This window comes from Primulina eburnea, chromosome 7, assembly GCF_022965805.1.
Source record: "Primulina eburnea isolate SZY01 chromosome 7, ASM2296580v1, whole genome shotgun sequence".
NCBI lineage: Eukaryota > Viridiplantae > Streptophyta > Magnoliopsida > Lamiales > Gesneriaceae > Primulina > Primulina eburnea.
In genome coordinates, this window is record NC_133107.1 from 4,326,959 (window position 1) to 4,346,048 (window position 19,090).

The following is a 19,090-nucleotide window of genomic DNA, read 5'->3' on the forward strand; positions in this document are numbered from 1 at the left end:
GGTCTGATCATATATATATATATACATATATATATATATATATATTAAAACTTGTATGTTATTGTTCTTTTAATATAAGCTCCAAAAGAAATGGAAATAAAATATATTTATCTGCCTTCATCTTTTAAAATAATTTATTTTGGTACAAACCGTAAATACCCAAGAGTTTTCGTGCCAGCTGTGTGTTTATTCCATGGACATTTTCCTAATCTTTTCTAATTGGAAACAAACGACGCGGCTTGCTTTAGCACGTACCCCTGTGCTTTTTAAATTTAAATAATAAATAGTAAGAACGCAGAGAATAGTCAGAATTAAACTTCGATCCCAGAATAGCCTCATCCAGTTTTTAACCTACGCCCCCACATTTTCAGTGCACCTTCCGTGTTCCTTGTAAATCTCGCAAAATTCTTGGAACTCGCAACTGAATTTCTGGGTGATATTCGGATTCTTGTTATTTTTCGTTATCGACAACTTTGCGTTGTCGGCGTATTCGTCTTGTGTAAAGGGGAGTTTCGTGGAAAATTAGGTTTGCTTAATTGATGGGGGGAACTGATTGAGATGATGATGGCGAAAGCCGATGAGGGATCTTCGATGATAATGGACGGATTTGTCTCCACGGACGATGGAAGTGATGACGTTCTCATCGATCTCGATTCTTTTTGGGAAGTAATGGGAGGAGAACCGTCTGATCCTGACCAGGTAGTTTTTCTTTTCTTTCAAGCTTTTGATTTATTTGGTTGTGAAATCTTGATCATGTAGTTAGTATATCTAGCACCGAGTATATTCGCTAGTTTTTTCTCTATCTTTTTAGTTTTGTTGATCAGTAAATTAGTTTAATTCTCTTTCGATTTTCAGGGTAGGTTGGAAGATTTTTCTTTTAACAACTCTAATCAAGGTTGGTGAGAAGATTTTGGTTTGTATTTTTTTTACTAATTGCTGTTTTGTGGTTCTCTTGTTCTCCTTACTATTCTCAAGTTACCATGACGCCTTACCAGATAATAATCAGTGGGTACTGATTTCATTCTATTCACTTGAGTTGATTTATGTTATTATTTACTGTCATCACGATGCTAGAAATTAGTGATTTCTCTCAAGTTTGCCACTTTTTTTCCACTTCATATTATCAGATATTTTGTTTTTTCATAGGATCACAGAATTCAATAGCCACCACTACCAGTTTAATGAGAGCTGAGTTTCCCGAAGTTGGTGTCCTGTCTCATTCCAACTATTCCGAGGCTTTGGATCATAGGAATGCGAGTTTAGATGGTTTATCAGAATCTGGTTGGACTTCTATATCTCCAAACAATGAAAGGGTCCAACCTACATCACAGCTTAGTTCTGAAGAGAACATATGCTCCAGAAGCATCAATGATCATATACCTTTTCAGGGAAATGACCTTTTATATACTTATTCTGATGGTGGTTCTCAGATTGCAGCATCTTATTTCCAAAACGACGGTGAGAAAACTCCTACTAGAGAAACCCTGCTACAGTGGGATATTTAGTTTTCATATGCTGATAATGTTATATTTGAGTTCCTTAGATTTATGCTACCGGAACCATGATCTGTTTGGGTGCTTGAGAGCTGATGGCTGTTTGTAAATAAATCTTGATCACGGGACTTGATTTTAGTGCTTTTGTAACATTCTATGATTTAACTATTGTTCATTGCACTTGATACTTATTATTTGGTTTGCAGATTTATACGACAAGAAATCAATGGAAGAAAGTGATCTTGGGATTTCTTTTGCGCAAAAGCAAGATTTATATATAATCGATAGGGAGATGTCTTCATATGACACATCTCACACCGACTCTAGTTCTTGTGAAGTTACTGGAGCGGATGTTCAAGATATTTTATCTGAAAATGGCGAATTGTGCTTTTTGAGCCCAGGTAATCCATCATATTTTTCTCCAACAAATCAACAACTTCCGTACATCTCTGAAATCACCACAATAGCTAACGATGATGGTCGGATGGTGCACATGATGGATAAAGAAGATAACACAATGGAAGAACTCATTAGTTTGACTCCCTTTATGGATAAGGTTGGAGGTGAGCTTGGGCAGCACCGTGCCAATTGTGGAAGTGTTAGCTCGGTTTCTTTAAATAGGGGAATTCAGTTGAATGAATTTGGTGAGAATCTTGTGTTGGAGAATGAGTTGAGACAGCATTCTCCCAATACTTTGCCAAATGTACGAAGGAAAATACAAGATCACATTAGGTTCGAAAAGCATATTGGAGCATTTACTTCTAGTGACAAAGTTTCCAGAGGTTCTGAAGTAATTGATTTTTTCAATAGGAAATACTATGGGAGTGCGGGTGAGCTGTCTGCTACTGAAGTTATGAAGAAGCCTTCATCAAACTCTTTGTCTTCTGTTTCTTTCAAGAACCATGTTTCACGTGCAAATAATGAAAAAGAAGACACACTTGTCAGATCAAAGAGAAAACCCCTTACTTGTAGCTCTATAAGTGAAACTCGCATAAACAACCCTACTAATGTTGCTCATGAATGGCTACAAGTTCTGCAGGAGTCAGAACAACATGCCACACTGCAAAATCGTTCTATCAAGAGAGAGTTCAATTGCCTAAAGGTGGAAAATAGTGTACCCAACTGCAATGGTTCTTACCTTCCAAAAACCCCTGACCAAAGATTGCAGAATAACTTGTATGAGCAAAACAATGCTGACGACGACTGTGATTTGTATATTATTGAGGATATGAGTGCTCCAGCACGATCAAGTCCTGTTACCATGAATGCTAATTTGGTTGTTTCTTCACAATCTTTGACATCTAGGATCCCCATTAACCAGATCGTAACTGCGCATTCCAGGCTGAAACCAAATGCTGAACAAGTTATTTTTCGTGTTGCTCTGCAGGTGAACTTTTAAAATTATCCGTCTTCCTTTTCCTGTTGGCTTTTAGTATATTTTATTCACTGCTACTGTATAATCTAGATATTTCAAAAAATACTTGATATTTTTTCGAAATTGTTAAAACTGGCGTAAAATTTTTGGTAGTTCCAATGTTCAGCCAAGCTCTTGTTCTTATTTTTGTCTATTTTCTTCTCATTTTCGTTGAAAATGATATTTATGGATTTTCGAAGAATAATGAAATCACAAATGCTTTACACAATTTTCTTTGACAAACATTCTGTTTAGTGTCGGCCTGAGTCTGATAGCAGTTTATGTCTAATTACTAGATGTTATGCTCATTTCAAATTTCGATGCTGATTTTAAAGATTGTTTGTTGAGACTCGAATGCTGATGTTGAAAATTTCTATCGCAACATGAATCTGTTAAAATTTCTTGCAGTGTCTTTAACTCTCGCATGCATGTTGATCATGTCCACTTTCCTTGAATGGAGAAGTCTATTGTATAACAGGTTTTCAATTCTTGCTTGTTTAGTTCTCTAAGTGAACCAGGGTCACTGTAGTTTAGCTTTTGTGATGCAAATTGTTTGAAAATGTAAATGATGATTTGAATACTTTGCAAGAAAAATAAATTCTGCTACATGTTTCCTCCTTTCTGAATTTAATTATACTTATAGTGTTTGATTCATATGATCTTCTAGTATCATGTTTTCTAGTGCAGGTGAATGAATGGTTGGGCAATGTACTATTTAGACCATTAAGAACACTTATTACTTGGAGAGGGAATATATTATATCAATTTATGGTGTCATTTTACTATGGTGTGAAGAATTTTTGTTGCTTTGATAAATTTGTGACTACATGAGTATTTCTTAGAGTTTTAAAAGTTTTCTTGTTCATTGATTGGAGAACTGTTTTACAAGAAGTGTTGTGTGATTGTCAGGATCTTTCACAAGCAAAATCAGAAGCCACTCCACCAGACGGTTTTTTGGCCGTGTCTCTACTGAAACACCAGGTACATTATTGTTTCTTTGAGAAGTACACATTTGTTATTGTTATAACTTATTTCCTCGATTCTTTAGTTTTCTGGTTTTTTTTATGGGGCTTTATAAAAGATAGACATAAGGTCACCATTTTATTCTTGAAATACAGTAGGATGTTTTTTTATGTCCATTCACTGTTTCTTCTCTATATTCATTATTTATTTTTAAGTAATGTACATCTACACGCATCTTTTAATTTGAATGATTAAAACTTTATGACGACACTCCTGGATTTTTGCTATCCTTACGACGCCAGATTTCCTGCATTGATTTGTTTTATCGATTTCTTGGATTATGGTAAAAAGTTCAAATGGCTTTTACAACCATTTGAATTATTTACCAAGTGTGACGTGTGAAATAATACCAGATATGTGAAGAGTTCCATCATAACCTTTTATTAGTATCACTGCATTTTGTCCCAAAAATGAGAGTGAGTGGGAACTTTATTTTTCTGGAGCATCTCCCAATTAATATTGGCCGAGTTTGTGAACAGAGAATTGCTTTATCCTGGATGGTTAACAAGGAGACAAAAAGTGCATGCTGTTCTGGTGGAATTCTTGCGGATGATCAGGTAACAAGGGGGTTTCCTTGACCTGTTGAGTGTATATTCACTGATAATTTCTGTGAAGCAATTCTCTTATGTTTTCGATATTCACTACTTCTGGCAGGGACTTGGGAAGACTATATCAACTATTGCTCTGATTCTAAAAGAAAGGTCATCTTCTTCTAAAGAACCTAAGACTATCGAAGAACAAAGTGAGGCAGAGACTTTAAATTTAGATGATGATGATGATAGAGAAGATGCCAAATCTCCTCAAGTTTATGGAAGCCACATCAATAGGGGACAGGCACATTTGCAATCTAAGGGCAGGCCTGCTGCTGGCACCCTTATTGTATGTCCAACAAGTGTTCTCCGGCAGTGGTCTGATGAATTGCACAATAGAGTTACAACTGCAGCTGATCTATCTGTTCTAGTGTATCATGGAAGTAACCGCACTAAGGATCCTCTTGAGGTGGCCAAGTATGATGTTGTTTTGACAACTTATGCTATTGTGAGCATGGAGGTGCCAAAGCAGCCTGTTGTTAACGAAAATGATGATCAAACAGGTGCCCCATTTAAAGGATTTTCATCTGGTAAAAAAAGGGAACTTCTCGAAACCATGTCTGACAAAAAACCCTCAAGAAGTAAGAAGAGAAATAGAGGAATCGACGAAGAATTATATGAAAGTATATCTGGCCCTCTTGCCAAGGTTGGATGGTTTAGAGTTGTGTTGGACGAGGCTCAGAGTATAAAGAACCACAGAACTCAAGTAGCTAGGGCTTGTTGGGGCCTTCGCGCGAAACGAAGATGGTGCTTATCTGGGACTCCAATGCAGAATGCGGTTGACGATCTATATAGTTATTTTAGATTTCTCAGGCACGATCCATATGCTGTTTTTAAGACCTTCTGCGAGCATCTAAAGACACCCATTCATAAGAATCCAAAGGATGGTTACAAAAAATTACAGGCTGTGCTGAAGACTATTATGTTACGTCGAACAAAAGGTCAGAAATTTGTTATCCTCGTGTTTGCTGTTACTCAAAATATTCATTAGTTTCTTGAAATTTTTTTGCCCATGAATATGTCTTGGATCTTCTTCAACTTCTTTTCCCGTAGCCGCCAATGTTGTACCTTCAGTGTCAATTTGTGAACAACAGCTACTTTGATGCTATGTACCTCTTATAAATGTTAGAAGCAAGTGTTTTTTCCTCCATAAATCCCATATAATTTTTCAAGACGTACAGATTATCCATGGTTGATTGGCCTTTAAGAGTGTCATTGAATATCTTGTATTGAAGTTTGAACATAAAAGAATCCAGGAGCTTGTGATTGTATATCTAGTCAGTCTTCAGCTGGACACCAACATGAGCATGTTTGCCTTATCAATGCTCGTAACTTTTCTTGTAAACCTGTTAGGTCTGTTTTGTGATCCAGGATTATGTACATGCATAGCATGAAGTAACTCATATAGACTATTGAATTGAAATAATTCTGTTCTTTCGTGGTCAATAAATTTTTTAATAAATTGGAAGTTAATTAACTGCTGTTGCTCGACTTTAGTTTTTAATCACCACCTGTAGTTATAGAGATGTCATTGCCTTTTTAGTAGCTCGCAATTGAACCACCACTTTGAATCTTTGATGTCATGTTAACCCTGTTGTAAATGTTAGCGGCAAATATAGCTGTTCCCTATGAAAGTTGGATGATGTCTCTTTAAATGTGTTGGGAGGTTTCAGTTGCTTGTTGGCCTTCAAGGATCATAAAATAATTGTGGTCTTGAAATTTGGATTTAATCAAGGAGCAAATTTTTGGAGTTAGTGATTTTGTATATCTCACTCAGTCTTCAGGGGAATATTAACATGACCATGGTGGCCTATCCATTGGCTATATGTGTGTGTGAAGCTGTTAGACCTGTTTTGTGGCGTGGAGACATGCGCATAACTAGCATGAATTAAGTAATTTATTCTGGTTTGTTGAACTCTAGAAAATATGATTCTGCTCTGGTCAATAAATTGCTTTGTCCATCATAAATTTGAAGTTCGTTCACTTTGTTGAGCTTTCCATGTTCCCTCTGCATTTTATTTTGCGCTTGTCACCACTCACGATAACATTATAAACTAAAAGAATTCAGGAGATTTAATAATATCATCGTGGTTTGGTGATATAGGTACTCTTCTTGATGGAGAACCCATCATCGATCTCCCACCCAAAACAATAGAGATGAAAAAAGTTGATTTTTCCCACGAGGAGCGGGATTTTTACAGCAGGCTTGAGGCAGAGTCACGTGCTCAGTTTGCTGTATGGTTTCTTTTGTTCACTCTTGATATCATTGTATCTTTAATCGCTCTGCTGGTCTCAGGGTTTTATATATATATGTATATCTTGACAGGTATATGCAGCAGCAGGAACTGTGAAACAAAATTATGTGAACATATTGTTAATGCTTCTGCGACTTCGACAAGCTTGTGATCATCCTCTTCTTGTTAAGGGATTCGATTCTAATTCAAAAATGAATTCATCCATTGAGGTGGCTAAGAAACTTCCTCGGGAGAAACAGATTTTTCTTCTCAATTGTTTGGAAGCGTCTTTAGCTATATGTGGGATTTGCAAAGTAAGTAGTTATTTATGGTCTATCTCATGATTGCGGAAACTTATTTAGTGTTTTCAATCATTAATTTAATTAATGTTTTTTTCCTGTGTATTATGTCAATTGGTTTTTTAATTGGCTTTGGAGTTTCTCATCTTGGTGTTAATGTTCTCATTGAAGATATTTGTTTGTCCTCATCACCATTTGTGATCACGTAATTCTAAAGTGGATATAAGAAACACCAACAAAACATAAAAAACATGCCAAAAGAAATTTTGTTTCATAGATGCTTATGAACTTGTTTTAAATGTGCTTATGGTTATACATGTCATTTGTGTTTCATCTGTTTGATGGGTAAAAGCATTTTGGTGCGTAAGTTTTTACCTTTTTGTAATTACTATTTGTTCTCCCATTGATGATTCAAATTTGTTATCGGTTTCTGTAGAATTACTGATATATACCTGAATGTTAATTTCCTTGTCAATGCTGTGAATTAATTGCCAAGGATACCCTGTTGTATCAAATGAAAAAATTACACATATTGTGAGGGTACACAAAAAGACTCACTATTCAACATTGTGTCTGCGCTGTTGACATATTTTTCATTTTGACTGGGACAACTGGTGTGTAACTATACAATTTGCATATGTTAAATATATGGATGTTCGGTAAATATGTCATGGTGAATGCTTCAACTTTAACTCCAGCTGCTCCGCTGATGTAAATTTGTCAATATTATTCCACAAAACCATGGGATTACATTTGTCTATGTTTGTCAAACAATGCCTTACAAGCTATTTAACTGCTTTTACGTTTTAGGACCCACCTGATGATGCTGTTGTAACTGTCTGTGGACATGTTTATTGCAATCAGTGCATATGCCAGCTTATAATAGGTGATGACGCTCAGTGTGTCTCCAAGAGTTGCAAAACCCATCTTTCCTTATCCAATATATTCTCAATAACCTCTCTGCGCATTTCACTATCTGATCAGCTCGATATGGAAAATACTCCCACGTGTTCTGATTCTGTACTTGCTGAGGTTAACGAGCCTTGTTCTCTTAGTCGTCCAGAGGGTTCTTCCAAAATCAAGGCTGCCCTTGAGCTGTTGTCATCTTTGTCTAAACCCTATCGGTGTCCCTCAAGAATACTTTCCTCGGATCCCTTGGAACAAGGTGCTTGTTCAGAAAAGTTACATGCTCGTGATTCAGGAGAAGATAACCAAAATTCAGACATAAATAGAAATTCAAACTTGGCAAAGTTTGTAGGAGAGAAAGCAATTGTGTTCTCCCAGTGGACTAGGATGCTGGACTTGCTCGAAGCTTGTTTGAAGAAGTCTTCCATTCAGTATCGTAGACTTGATGGAACAATGCCAGTTGTTGCCAGAGACAGAGCTGTGAAAGATTTTAATTCTCTTCCAGAGGTTTGTCTGACCTCTAGCTTTTGTTAAAAAATATCAACACTTCTTGTCTTAAAAAATGAAGTATGGAAACTTTCTACCAGGTTTCTGTTATGATCATGTCTCTGAAAGCTGCAAGTCTTGGATTAAACATGGTGGCAGCATGTCATGTTATCCTCCTTGATCTGTGGTGGAACCCAACAACTGAAGATCAGGCTATTGACAGAGCTCACCGTATTGGGCAGACGCGTCCCGTGTCAGTTTTTCGGCTGACTGTGAAGGATACCGTAGAAGATCGTATTTTGGCCCTACAGGTACCTTTGCTTTTACTCAATTATTATTTTCAATCCCATGTATTCTTCCTCCCCAACCAAAATGGGTAAAATGCAAGGGAAGAAAGTCATTTAAAGTTTTAAGAAATAAATTCAAAGCATGCATTTAACGTAGTTTGTATTTCTTTGGTTTCATTATGTTTCTCCTTGTTCAGCAAAGGAAGAGAGAAATGGTTGCAGCAGCGTTCGGAGAGGATGAGACCGGTGGCAGACAAACACGGCTTACCGTGGAAGATTTGAAGTATCTCTTTCGGGTTAATTAATTGTTTGCTATGGTATCAGTGGTTATTCTTTTCATTTCTTCCAAAGCTATCAGTGGCACCTGATTCTTTTACAAGGCAAATCTTTAGGATTAACAGGAATTAGTAAAAAGCTTTAGCATACAGCATTAAGGTTCTCCATGAAGAATCACCCGATCCATTTTTGGATAAAGTTATTCTTTCTTCTCGCTTTCTGTATAGCATTAGAGACTCAACATTGCGAAAGATAGAAACCTTGAGGTAACACTAGAAATTCTTTTGATTATATTGTATATGTTCCTCTGACCCTCATCCGACAGTTCTTGTCTTTATGAAGATAATTTCTAAGCAGTTTGTCAGGTTTGATTTATACCGTATTTTTTTTCCCTGATTATTGGCCAAAGATTTCTTTTTTATTCGTAAATTTGGTCTTTGACTTCTGTAACACAGCAGCAGATAAATGTAGGGGCAAAAAACGTGTTATTCGATTTTGTGTACAGATCTCTATAATGCATTTAGGCTCGACTTACTTACGTTTTTTCCACGAGTTCTGAGTTTTTTATTGGCGACATGGTATTCTTTTTCTTTAAAAATTATGTTGTATAGACACTGCATCAAGATACATCTGTAATATGTTGATCCAAACATATGGAGTGACTTTGAGCTTTTTGGTACTATCATTTGTTTGTGTGGTGTTACCACATCAAATTATACTGTTGATCTGAAATGCAGGTATCTTATCAATCTACTTAAATGAACAATGCTTTGCACTTTTTGACTAAGAGCTTAAATTCAGCGAAAATGATCTTATCTTTTAGTCGATTGATAAGAAAACTGATATAAATTTGTGTTTTAAAATGTGAGGATTATAAAAAAGAGGTGACAAAAGTTTGCTGCCTAAAGGGTTTATTCACATGGTTCCAATATGCTTTTATTGAGTGGGAATAGATTATCTTGGTTTTATCCACCATTGGTGGAAGTTTGATTAGAAATTTTCAATGAAATAGATGGTCCTGGATGGGTGGTATCCTCTATCTTGCACCATCAATTCTTCATATCAGAACTATGAAATGATAGCTTAGAGCTGTCGGTCAAATCCTGAGAATCCTAAATTTAGCACATCGATGAAGGTAAATACAAACAAGAATTTCTAAGGGTTTCGGATATGTCAGTGGAGCAGGTATAATTTTTTCTTCCAATTTTGGGTATCGGTTGATTATTTAATTATGGTGAATAAAATTTATGATAGTGCAAAGAATGTTAAACAATATACAACAAAAAATGAGCGATTGAATTATTCTTCTTATAGATTCATATTTCTACAAGAGTTGCAGACGCGTATTCGCTATGTATCTTTATCGAACCTTCTTGGAGAAAATGTTTCATTAGTAACTCTACCAGACTTTTTTACTCCCTCATGCTTGTCCATTGTGGAAAACATAGATATTCGTCTCAGAACTACGAATTAGTTGAATGTGAGCTGTTCCAAAGTTGATAATTGGACAGGTTTATTTGAGACTTCCCCTATTAGGGGTCCCTGTGTTTGCACTTCAAATCTTTGTTAGAGAACGAGGCAGTGTTGGTTTTTTCTTTACTCCCAACTTTTTAGATTTCACTAGGAGAGAGTACTGAGCTATACTTGAGGTGCACTTGCTTTCCCTAGCTAATATTTTCCCGATTGTGTCGTCGTACACGTATTTAGAGGATAAATTCTGTATGAACGTAACGTTGTCATTTCTACGTACAAACCTTGTACGAACATAATATGTTGGAGGGCTAATTTCTTTTTGACATTGAACAGTTGCACGTTATCCAGTACCGTTGAATATCAATTTGATCCTAATTGGATTAAGACGGTATTAGTCACGGTCAGATTTCTGGTTCTGTATTGTGTTCTGAGCAAATGGCCACTCTTATCTTTGGATTTATCTTTATCTTATACATGATTTCCTTCTCATTTCTCAACTATATTAAAGTTGGATTCCATGTCATGTCTCACAAACTAGTTGCCTCTTACACGCCATAAGCCATAACACACCTTTTGTCATTATTCCTATACAGATACTGTACCCCAGTGGTGGAGCTAAGAGAGAGACTTGGAAACACGAAACTACAACACCAAAAGTATATTTATATAATAAGTATAAAAATGCATTTTCGATTACCAAAATTTAAAGAGAACTACCATTTATCTGAAAAGTGTGTCCTAGCAAGTCGTGGCCACAACACGTTAGGTTCGCTACAAATCTTTTCTTTTCTTTTCTGTTCAGTTCTGTTCGTCCATTGGATGATGATTGCAAAAGAGTAGGTCAACTTCTTAGTAGCCATCACCATAGTGGAATATGTACTCGTTGATGCTGGGGTAGTCGATTTCATTAACACGTTATCTCATGCAAGAGCTGCTGGTATCTTAACTTGGAGGGGTTGGTCCCAATTTCTCCTCACACAACACCCCGAGTGTGGTTTTTTTCGAGGACGAGACGTCTCGTTAACTGAGTTTCAGAGGATCCATTTCAGCATAAAACATATTCTGAAAATCAAATGATCAGTCGATGGAACACACTACTCGTTCACGGTAATCTGATCTATAGAGTATACATCAAGAAATAGAGGAAAATCTGATGAATAAGAAAAACACACTCTTATCCATGATCCATTTTATCATTTAAAAATGTCTTTTTCCGTTTATATATATACACATGTTTTTATGCATACGCACACTCCTATTCCAAGCCTAGGTCCTCAAGCAGCATCCTATCGGAAATGGCAAGATTTTCGTAGCATTACTACCGTTGATATTTTGCCATTGATCATTTTACGTGGTGAAATAATTGTTTCTATCTTACCATTATAATCGATGATATAATCACACAAAATAGTTTTTAACACAAAAATAACGTTACAATTTTCACACCATCGAATTCTGGTAACACACAAGTCAATGTGGTAAAGTGAGAGATGATGCAAAAAAAGTGATTCCTGGATTCAAATCTCAGCGTAGGTCGATCGATGTCACGCCAAAGTCAGCACCTTGGATTTGAATGGTGATGTCACGGTCCAATGACATGAAACCTTTCTTTTGATTCTTTATCGTTTTATCACGTTGGAAAGTAACCAAATGATGCGACCTACTATTACTTTGGCGACAATGGACCCAAATTAAGATGAGTTTATGTGTATTATTAAAACTTAAAAGAGGCTGTAATAAGACTATGGTAAGATCATGTATGTTAAGACAGGCTCGCATGAGCTTAGCTCAGTTGGTCAGCAGCAGTAAATCTTGGAGTAATGACCAGGGATCGAGTCTCGCAAGCGACAGTGTGGGAGTTAAATTCCCTCCAATGAGGGGGAGCTCCTTGTGCGCGGCGTAGCATAAGGTCTAGCTGTTGCTGGTTGGCTGAGTCACCATGATTTACCTCCTCTCACATTCCTGTCGGGCCAGAGGTGAGGGGCGCCTAAAGTGAGCGATTTCACCTTTGGAGCAATGTATGTTAAGATAGATTATGCATATGATAAGACAGTGTAAGAGGACAAGATCCATAAAATGCCATACAATTTGATAACAATCTTGAAAATATGTTACTCTAATTTATAAATATTCCCACGTGGTTTTGATCCAACAACCCGCATAGAAAATCAATGCTCCGTTCTGAATCACGCTTGTTTATCTTGTCTCTACAATATTCTCAACTTTTACAACATGCCATGCAGTTGCCGAACATCCACCAAAATAAACGCCAATTTTCCACATCCTCGTGGCCAAAAGACAAATCTAAAATTGATATAAAATTTAGCTGTCCACAAATATAAATAGAGATGTTGGTCTTAGCATATTTTCACCTTCAGCAACCGTATTCGGAATTTCAATGAGTCTTGTACTAATACAAGTGTTTTTCCTTTTACTGCTTTTGGTTTCTCTTGAACCATTTGCAGATTGTAGACATTGGCACTGGTATAATGAAACAAAACCCAATCTTGAGGCCGTTGAGGATCGTGTGACGACACTTCTGGGGCAACCTAGTGTTAACTTTCGACATTATGCCGGTTATGTCACAGTTAATGAAACCAATGGAAGAGCTCTCTTCTATTGGTTTTATGAGGCCGCGGCCCTTTCTAACGAAAAACCTTTAGTCCTCTGGCTTAACGGAGGTAAGACTGATAAAAGGTTGTGTATGCATACTATCCTGACAAGTTATTGTTATTATTGTTTTCAGTTGGTTGTTCTTATTTGATGGGGGCAACCTTTTCTCTTGCCGTCCTCTTCACCAAGACATTCAAAATGCGATATCTGGATTTCTGCATAGCTTACAAGATTTGAACAGCGTGGTTACCTGTTCCCGAAAACGACGAATATTTAGTTCTACATCTTTTTAAGCAGTTCTGGGTGGCTCTTAATTCTTTTATTCTTTATACAATTTCACTGTCAAACAGCATGGAGTACTTTTACACTTTTGGTGAAGTGTAAACATAACTTTCCATTTTCCAACTCAACCCCATGCACCATTTTTATAGGACCTGCTTAATTTATTTGGTGCTTTGTTTCCTATATTCCTGTAAGGTGACAAGCTACTCTGTCTTCTAGGTCCTGGTTGTTCTTCGGTAGGCTATGGTGCAACACAAGAGATAGGACCTTTCCTAGTCAATGCAGATGGAAGTGGCTTAAAATTAAACTCTTTTGCATGGAACACAGGTTTGATTTTGGGTTATACCAGATGCCTTGTGAAACATAAGAAGTAAATGAAGGGAATTTGAAATATGATATCCTTTTTGATGCTACAGAAGCAAACTTATTGTTCCTAGAATCTCCAATTGGTGTCGGGTTTTCGTACTCGAACACAAGTGCCGATTATGATAATCTTGGAGATGACTTTACAGGTAACTCATACATCGATCACCTAACACTAATCTTGTACCATGGGTTTCATTAAAATATCACGTGACTTCTATGCATACCCTTTTACCAGCAAATGATGCCTATGCTTTCCTGCACAAGTGGTTCGTCAAGTTTCCCTCATATCGAAACAAAATATTTTATATTGCTGGAGAGAGCTACGCAGGTATATTTTTCAACCTTTCACCGGTGTTCTTTGTACAGTTCCACTTGCTAAATATCCTTGTCGTGTTTAACTAGGGAAATACATCCCCGAATTGGCTGAACTCATTCATGACAAAAATAAAATAGATCGGTCCTCATTCATAGATCTTAGAGGCATACTGGTATTTTACTTCTCCCTCAAGCTTATGCAAGCAACTAATGATTGTTGGTAACTCTTTCAATAAACCCAATAATTTTTTCTAGAAGAAGTAACTATTACAATCATCATAGCTAGGTAATCCGGAAACTTCTGATGCCGAGGACTGGAAAGGCATGGTGGATTATGCCTGGAGCCATGCCGTTATCTCCGATGAAACCCACAAAACGATTGTGAAATCTTGCAACTTTTACAGTGATAACCCGTGGAATGACACAGAATGTGCCGATGCCGTGGACGAATTGCTTAACCAATATAGAGCCATAGATATCTATAGCCTTTACACGTCAGTCTGCATCGGCAACAAATCACCTCTAGTCACAGCCAGGAGCTCACTGAAGATGGTAAAAATTCATCTAAGATAATCGTGGAACGATTAAATTCGTTCCTTGTTTTTCCATAAAAAAAACTGACCCCTTTACTGATTAGATGCCAAGGGTGATGGGTGGTTACGACCCTTGCCTGGATGACTACGCGAAATCATACTACAATCGTCCTGAAGTTCAGAGAGCTCTCCATGTTTACGACGGAAGTAACCTCAAGAACTGGAGCATATGCAAGTAATTCAAATTCGAACTTCTCTGCTTTGAATTCGCTCATGTCGATGGATACATTATTTTTTATTCCTGAATATTATATTTTATGAATGCAGTATGACAGTTTTTGGCAGTTGGTCGGATTCAAAAGGTTCCGTTCTTCCCGTATATAGGAAACTTATAGCCGCCGGACTCAGAATATGGGTGTACAGGTGAACGCTGCTAGAACTTATAAATGGCCGCATGCTTTTTTATATGCCTTAGTTTACATTGAACTTTGATGGCAGTGGAGATACTGATGGCAGAGTTCCTGTTCTGTCGACGAGGTACAGTTTAAGCATGTTGGGTCTTCCGATCAAGAATCCGTGGAGGCCTTGGTACCATCAGAAACAGGTTAAGCTCCGTTTTATCTTAACCTGGTTATCCATTACATCAGGGCCTGGCTTGCAGACTCTGTTCAACTTTCTGTGAAAAGATGAATCAAAATTTTCAAGTTTCAACTCATAGTCATAGACTTAGAGTGGATCGACTTAGCGCCAAACAGGGTGGCTCGAAGCTATCTAGCCCGTTTTTTCGATTGACATGACCTGGCTGAACTTAAACAGTTTGATTTTCATGATCTTCAAAGTAATTTAGTATAGATTTGAATCAAACAAATTGAAGTTGGTGCAGGTTGGTGGGTGGATTCAAGAGTATCATGGGCTAACATTTGCAACATTCAGAGGAGCAGGCCATGCAGTGCCCATATTCAAACCTAGCGAGTCCCTTGCCTTCTTTTCGTCATTTCTTTATGGGGAATCCCTACCTTCCCACAGATGAAGGAATTCAACCTGCCCACCCAAGAATTATACCGACATTACATCCATTAATATACCGGAATGTATGTCTGTGAAACTCAGTATGATTGATAGACAATGTAATACTAACTGTACTGTATTTTATATATATATATAAAGAAATTATAAATGTTATGTATTATTATTTTAAAAGAAATAACGCAGAGAATAATATTATAACTTATTAATGTTCCTCCATACATATTCATTACATCGTTAAAACATGTCTCATGTTGATGTCAGCGTTGATAACTTCATTGTATGTTATTATGATAAAGATGATGTCGCGGAGTTGTATTTGTAGACAATTATTTGATAAATTATATTAGTCGGATTAAAAATATTTTAAAGCTGGATGACATTATTTTTCTCTTCGCATGTGGAGTGATCTCTATGTCGCTCGCTCTCTCGCCCGCCCCTTTTCCTGAGAATAACAGCAAGAATGAAGTCTAATACTAGGAATAAAAGAAATTTGGGGCTAGTAGAAGTTGGTCTTACATTATTCCACGATTTTGTTGTTGTTTCAATAAACTTTAGTTAATGTTTTAAAAAAAACTGTAGTTATTATCATTTAATTTATTCTTATTTGTAGGTTTCGTTCCTATGTCATGTTCACTTCTGAGTTGTAACAAAACATTTGGATTTGGTAATAGATTGGTTATAATAATTTTTAACCTCTGAGGATGTTGCTGATGCGGTGTCTTGGGTTCGGGCTATGACAATGGGCCTCTTGATATTTAGCCCAATTTCTTACAACTTCTTGGGCCATGACAATGGGTCTCTTGATATTTAGCCCACTCTCTTACAACTTCTTGGGCCATTGTATTATTAATTGATTTGTTCAATAGACTTATCAGATATTTATCCACAAAAATACAACTATACAAGCACGTAAAATGAGTGTCCGACACTTTTTTATATTACGGGAAACATGTACTCTAATGTGGCCTATTTTTTTTATCTTTACAACCCACATTTTAAAGTTAAATCACTTATTGATATGTAATAAATTAAATTTCCCTATAACTTTCAATTTCAACCACTTTTACTCCCTCTAATTTTTTCCTCTCTAATATTTCATTTTAGACAAATTATTTTATGCTTAACATAGAATAATTACATTTTCGGTAATGTAATTTTCAGTTTTTTCTATTTTTGAATATGTTAACGGCGAATTTGTATTTTTAATCATGTGACTTGTATGTTTTTAAAATTTATATTTGGTATTTTTTTTATCGGAAATCATCGTGTATGCATAAAATTGCTTATGTGTCAGACGTGGATACGTGGATTGTTTGAAGAAACTTTCATATTTTTCATATTTTTTTAGATGTGACTTTCCAAAACAATCCGCGACCGCCACATATGTAATTCCCAGCCGACGAGCTGGACTCCGATTAGGAAATTACCAAAACTGAATAAAATAAGTTATACGACTAAAAATATAAATTCATTGTTAACATGATCAAAAGTGAAAAAATGCAAATTTTAAGACCAAAAATGTTATTTTCTCCTAATATATTTAAAAATATTTCTATATATATTATTTTTCTTTCATTTCAAATTAAATTAATTTTATAAATTAAAAATTATGATAACAACATTTTATTTTATAAATAAATAAAATATATACAACTATGGCAAAAACTTATGTGAAACGGTCTCACTGGTCATAATTGTGAGACGGATCTCTTATTTGGGTCACCCATGAAAAAACATTATTTTTTATGCTAAGATTATTACTTTTTATTGTGAATATGTTTAGGATTGACCCGTCTCACATGATACTCACTCTACAACTATTATGCTCACACGTTAGCTATTATGCTCACACGTTAGCTACTACTACTATATATAAACTATGTCGATCTCATATTACGTTACCGGCCAAGACAAAGATAAGCTACTTATCTCTTGTGTGTGATTGATTCCTCAGAAGAAATTATGATACGTTAAAATTTAAGATTTAAGTTAATTAGAATAATATAATATATTAATACCGTATTGGATAGTTCCTGTCTCTTCCTACAATTCTTCTACAATTTAACATTTTGTAATTTTAGTCTTGTGAGTTTTTTATCAAACAACTTTCATTTTTTTGAGTCATTTTTTTCGCTCGAAGCTAATAAATCCATGGAATATTATAGAAAAATATTGATGAGGAAGATGAACCAGAAAGTTAAATCTCCATACATAATAACGTAGGTGATATATACAACTTTATCTGTACAGCCAATCTAGGAAGTTAACAAATCGGTTGCTAAGCTTGTGCCTAAAGAAAAGGAATCAGATAAATCTATTCTAAGATAAGGATAATCTAAACAAGGAATAAAATATACACAAGAGATTGTCAAATCTCAACACTCCCCCTCAAGTTGGAGCATGAAGATTACAGATGCCCAACTTGTCTAATAAGTGATGGAATTGTTTGAATCCTAGTGCTTTTGTGAAAAGATCTCTAACTTGATCACAGGAACGAACATGAGAAGTGCGTATCTCATGACTAAGTAACCGATCACGAACGAAATGACAATCAATCTCTATGTGCTTCGTTCGTTCGTGGAAAACTGGATTGGCAGCAATGTGAAGGGCAGCTTGGTTGTCACATATGAGTGACATAGGTGATGGTAATGTAACTTTGAGCTCCAAAAACAGTGATCGTAGCCACAATAACTCACAGGTCGCATTTGCCATTGCTCGATATTCAGCTTCAGCTGAAGAGCGTGAGACGGTAACTTGTTTCTTTGATTTCCAAGATATGGGACTTTGTCCAAGAAAGACTATGTACCCAGTGGTCGATCGCCTAGTCGTGGGGCAACTTGCCCAATCCGAATCGCAATAGGCTGTCAATTGTAGCGAGTTTGAAGAAGGAAGGATAATGCCTTGACCAGGCGCAGACTTTACGTACCGAAGAATGCGAAATGCTGCATTTAAATGAGGCATTCGAGGATCTTGCATGAATTGGCTTAGAACTTGTACAGGGTAGGTGATGCCAGGCCGTGTAATGGTTAGATACAACAGTCTACCAATGAGCCGGCGATATTGTCCCACATCTGACACTGGATCTCCAACATTTGCAGCAAGATTGTGTCGTGATTCCATGGGAAAGCTTGCTGGTTTAGCATCTAATAAGTCCACTTCTTCCAGAAGATCTAGTGCATATTTTCGTTGGCTGAGGGTTATCCCCTCTTTGTTGCGTGCCACTTCAATGCCGAGGAAATATTTAAGGGTCCCTAGATCTTTGATGCGAAAGTTTGAGTCCAAGTAGTTCTTTACTTGACTTATAATATGCAAAGCATTTCCTGTTATAACGACATCATCAACATAAACCAGCAAAGCTACAAAATGATCATTTCGGACCAATGTAAACAAGGAGTTGTCTGCTGCACTTTGTTGGAAGCCAAACTGTTGAAGAGACTTAGAAAATGTTTGGAACCAATTTCGTGATGCTTG

The 19,090-nt window shown here is 36.5% G+C and overlaps 2 protein-coding genes across 4 annotated transcripts; both read left to right on the top strand.

The window, feature by feature from the left end:
- The first annotated feature begins 294 nt into the window (after positions 1 to 294).
- LOC140836776 (helicase-like transcription factor CHR28) lies at positions 295 to 9,383 on the top strand. Of its 2 annotated transcripts, XM_073202548.1 has the most exons (12): positions 295 to 699; positions 856 to 895; positions 1,147 to 1,458; positions 1,700 to 2,880; positions 3,817 to 3,888; positions 4,410 to 4,487; positions 4,585 to 5,461; positions 6,625 to 6,755; positions 6,847 to 7,068; positions 7,864 to 8,466; positions 8,547 to 8,756; positions 8,930 to 9,383. In XM_073202548.1, exons 1-12 carry the CDS (start codon positions 559 to 561, stop codon positions 9,035 to 9,037), a joined length of 3,975 nt encoding a protein of 1,324 aa, XP_073058649.1. In that variant the 5' UTR covers positions 295 to 558; the 3' UTR covers positions 9,038 to 9,383. The 2 variants fall into 2 exon arrangements, with proteins under 2 accessions (XP_073058649.1, XP_073058651.1); XM_073202550.1 differs by lacking the exons at positions 295 to 699; positions 856 to 895 and adding an exon at positions 908 to 1,009.
- A 3,365-nt stretch (positions 9,384 to 12,748) lies between these two features.
- Positions 12,749 to 15,779, top strand: LOC140836777 (serine carboxypeptidase-like 31). 2 transcript variants are annotated; one of them, XM_073202551.1, is made up of 10 exons: positions 12,749 to 13,162; positions 13,572 to 13,703; positions 13,793 to 13,888; positions 13,978 to 14,070; positions 14,145 to 14,230; positions 14,340 to 14,609; positions 14,695 to 14,825; positions 14,918 to 15,013; positions 15,089 to 15,194; positions 15,474 to 15,779. In XM_073202551.1, exons 1-10 carry the CDS (start codon positions 12,880 to 12,882, stop codon positions 15,618 to 15,620), a joined length of 1,440 nt encoding a protein of 479 aa, XP_073058652.1. In that variant the 5' UTR covers positions 12,749 to 12,879; the 3' UTR covers positions 15,621 to 15,779. The 2 variants fall into 2 exon arrangements, with proteins under 2 accessions (XP_073058652.1, XP_073058653.1); XM_073202552.1 differs by having other exon boundaries at positions 12,758 to 13,162; positions 13,596 to 13,703.
- The last annotated feature ends 3,311 nt before the right edge of the window (positions 15,780 to 19,090 follow it).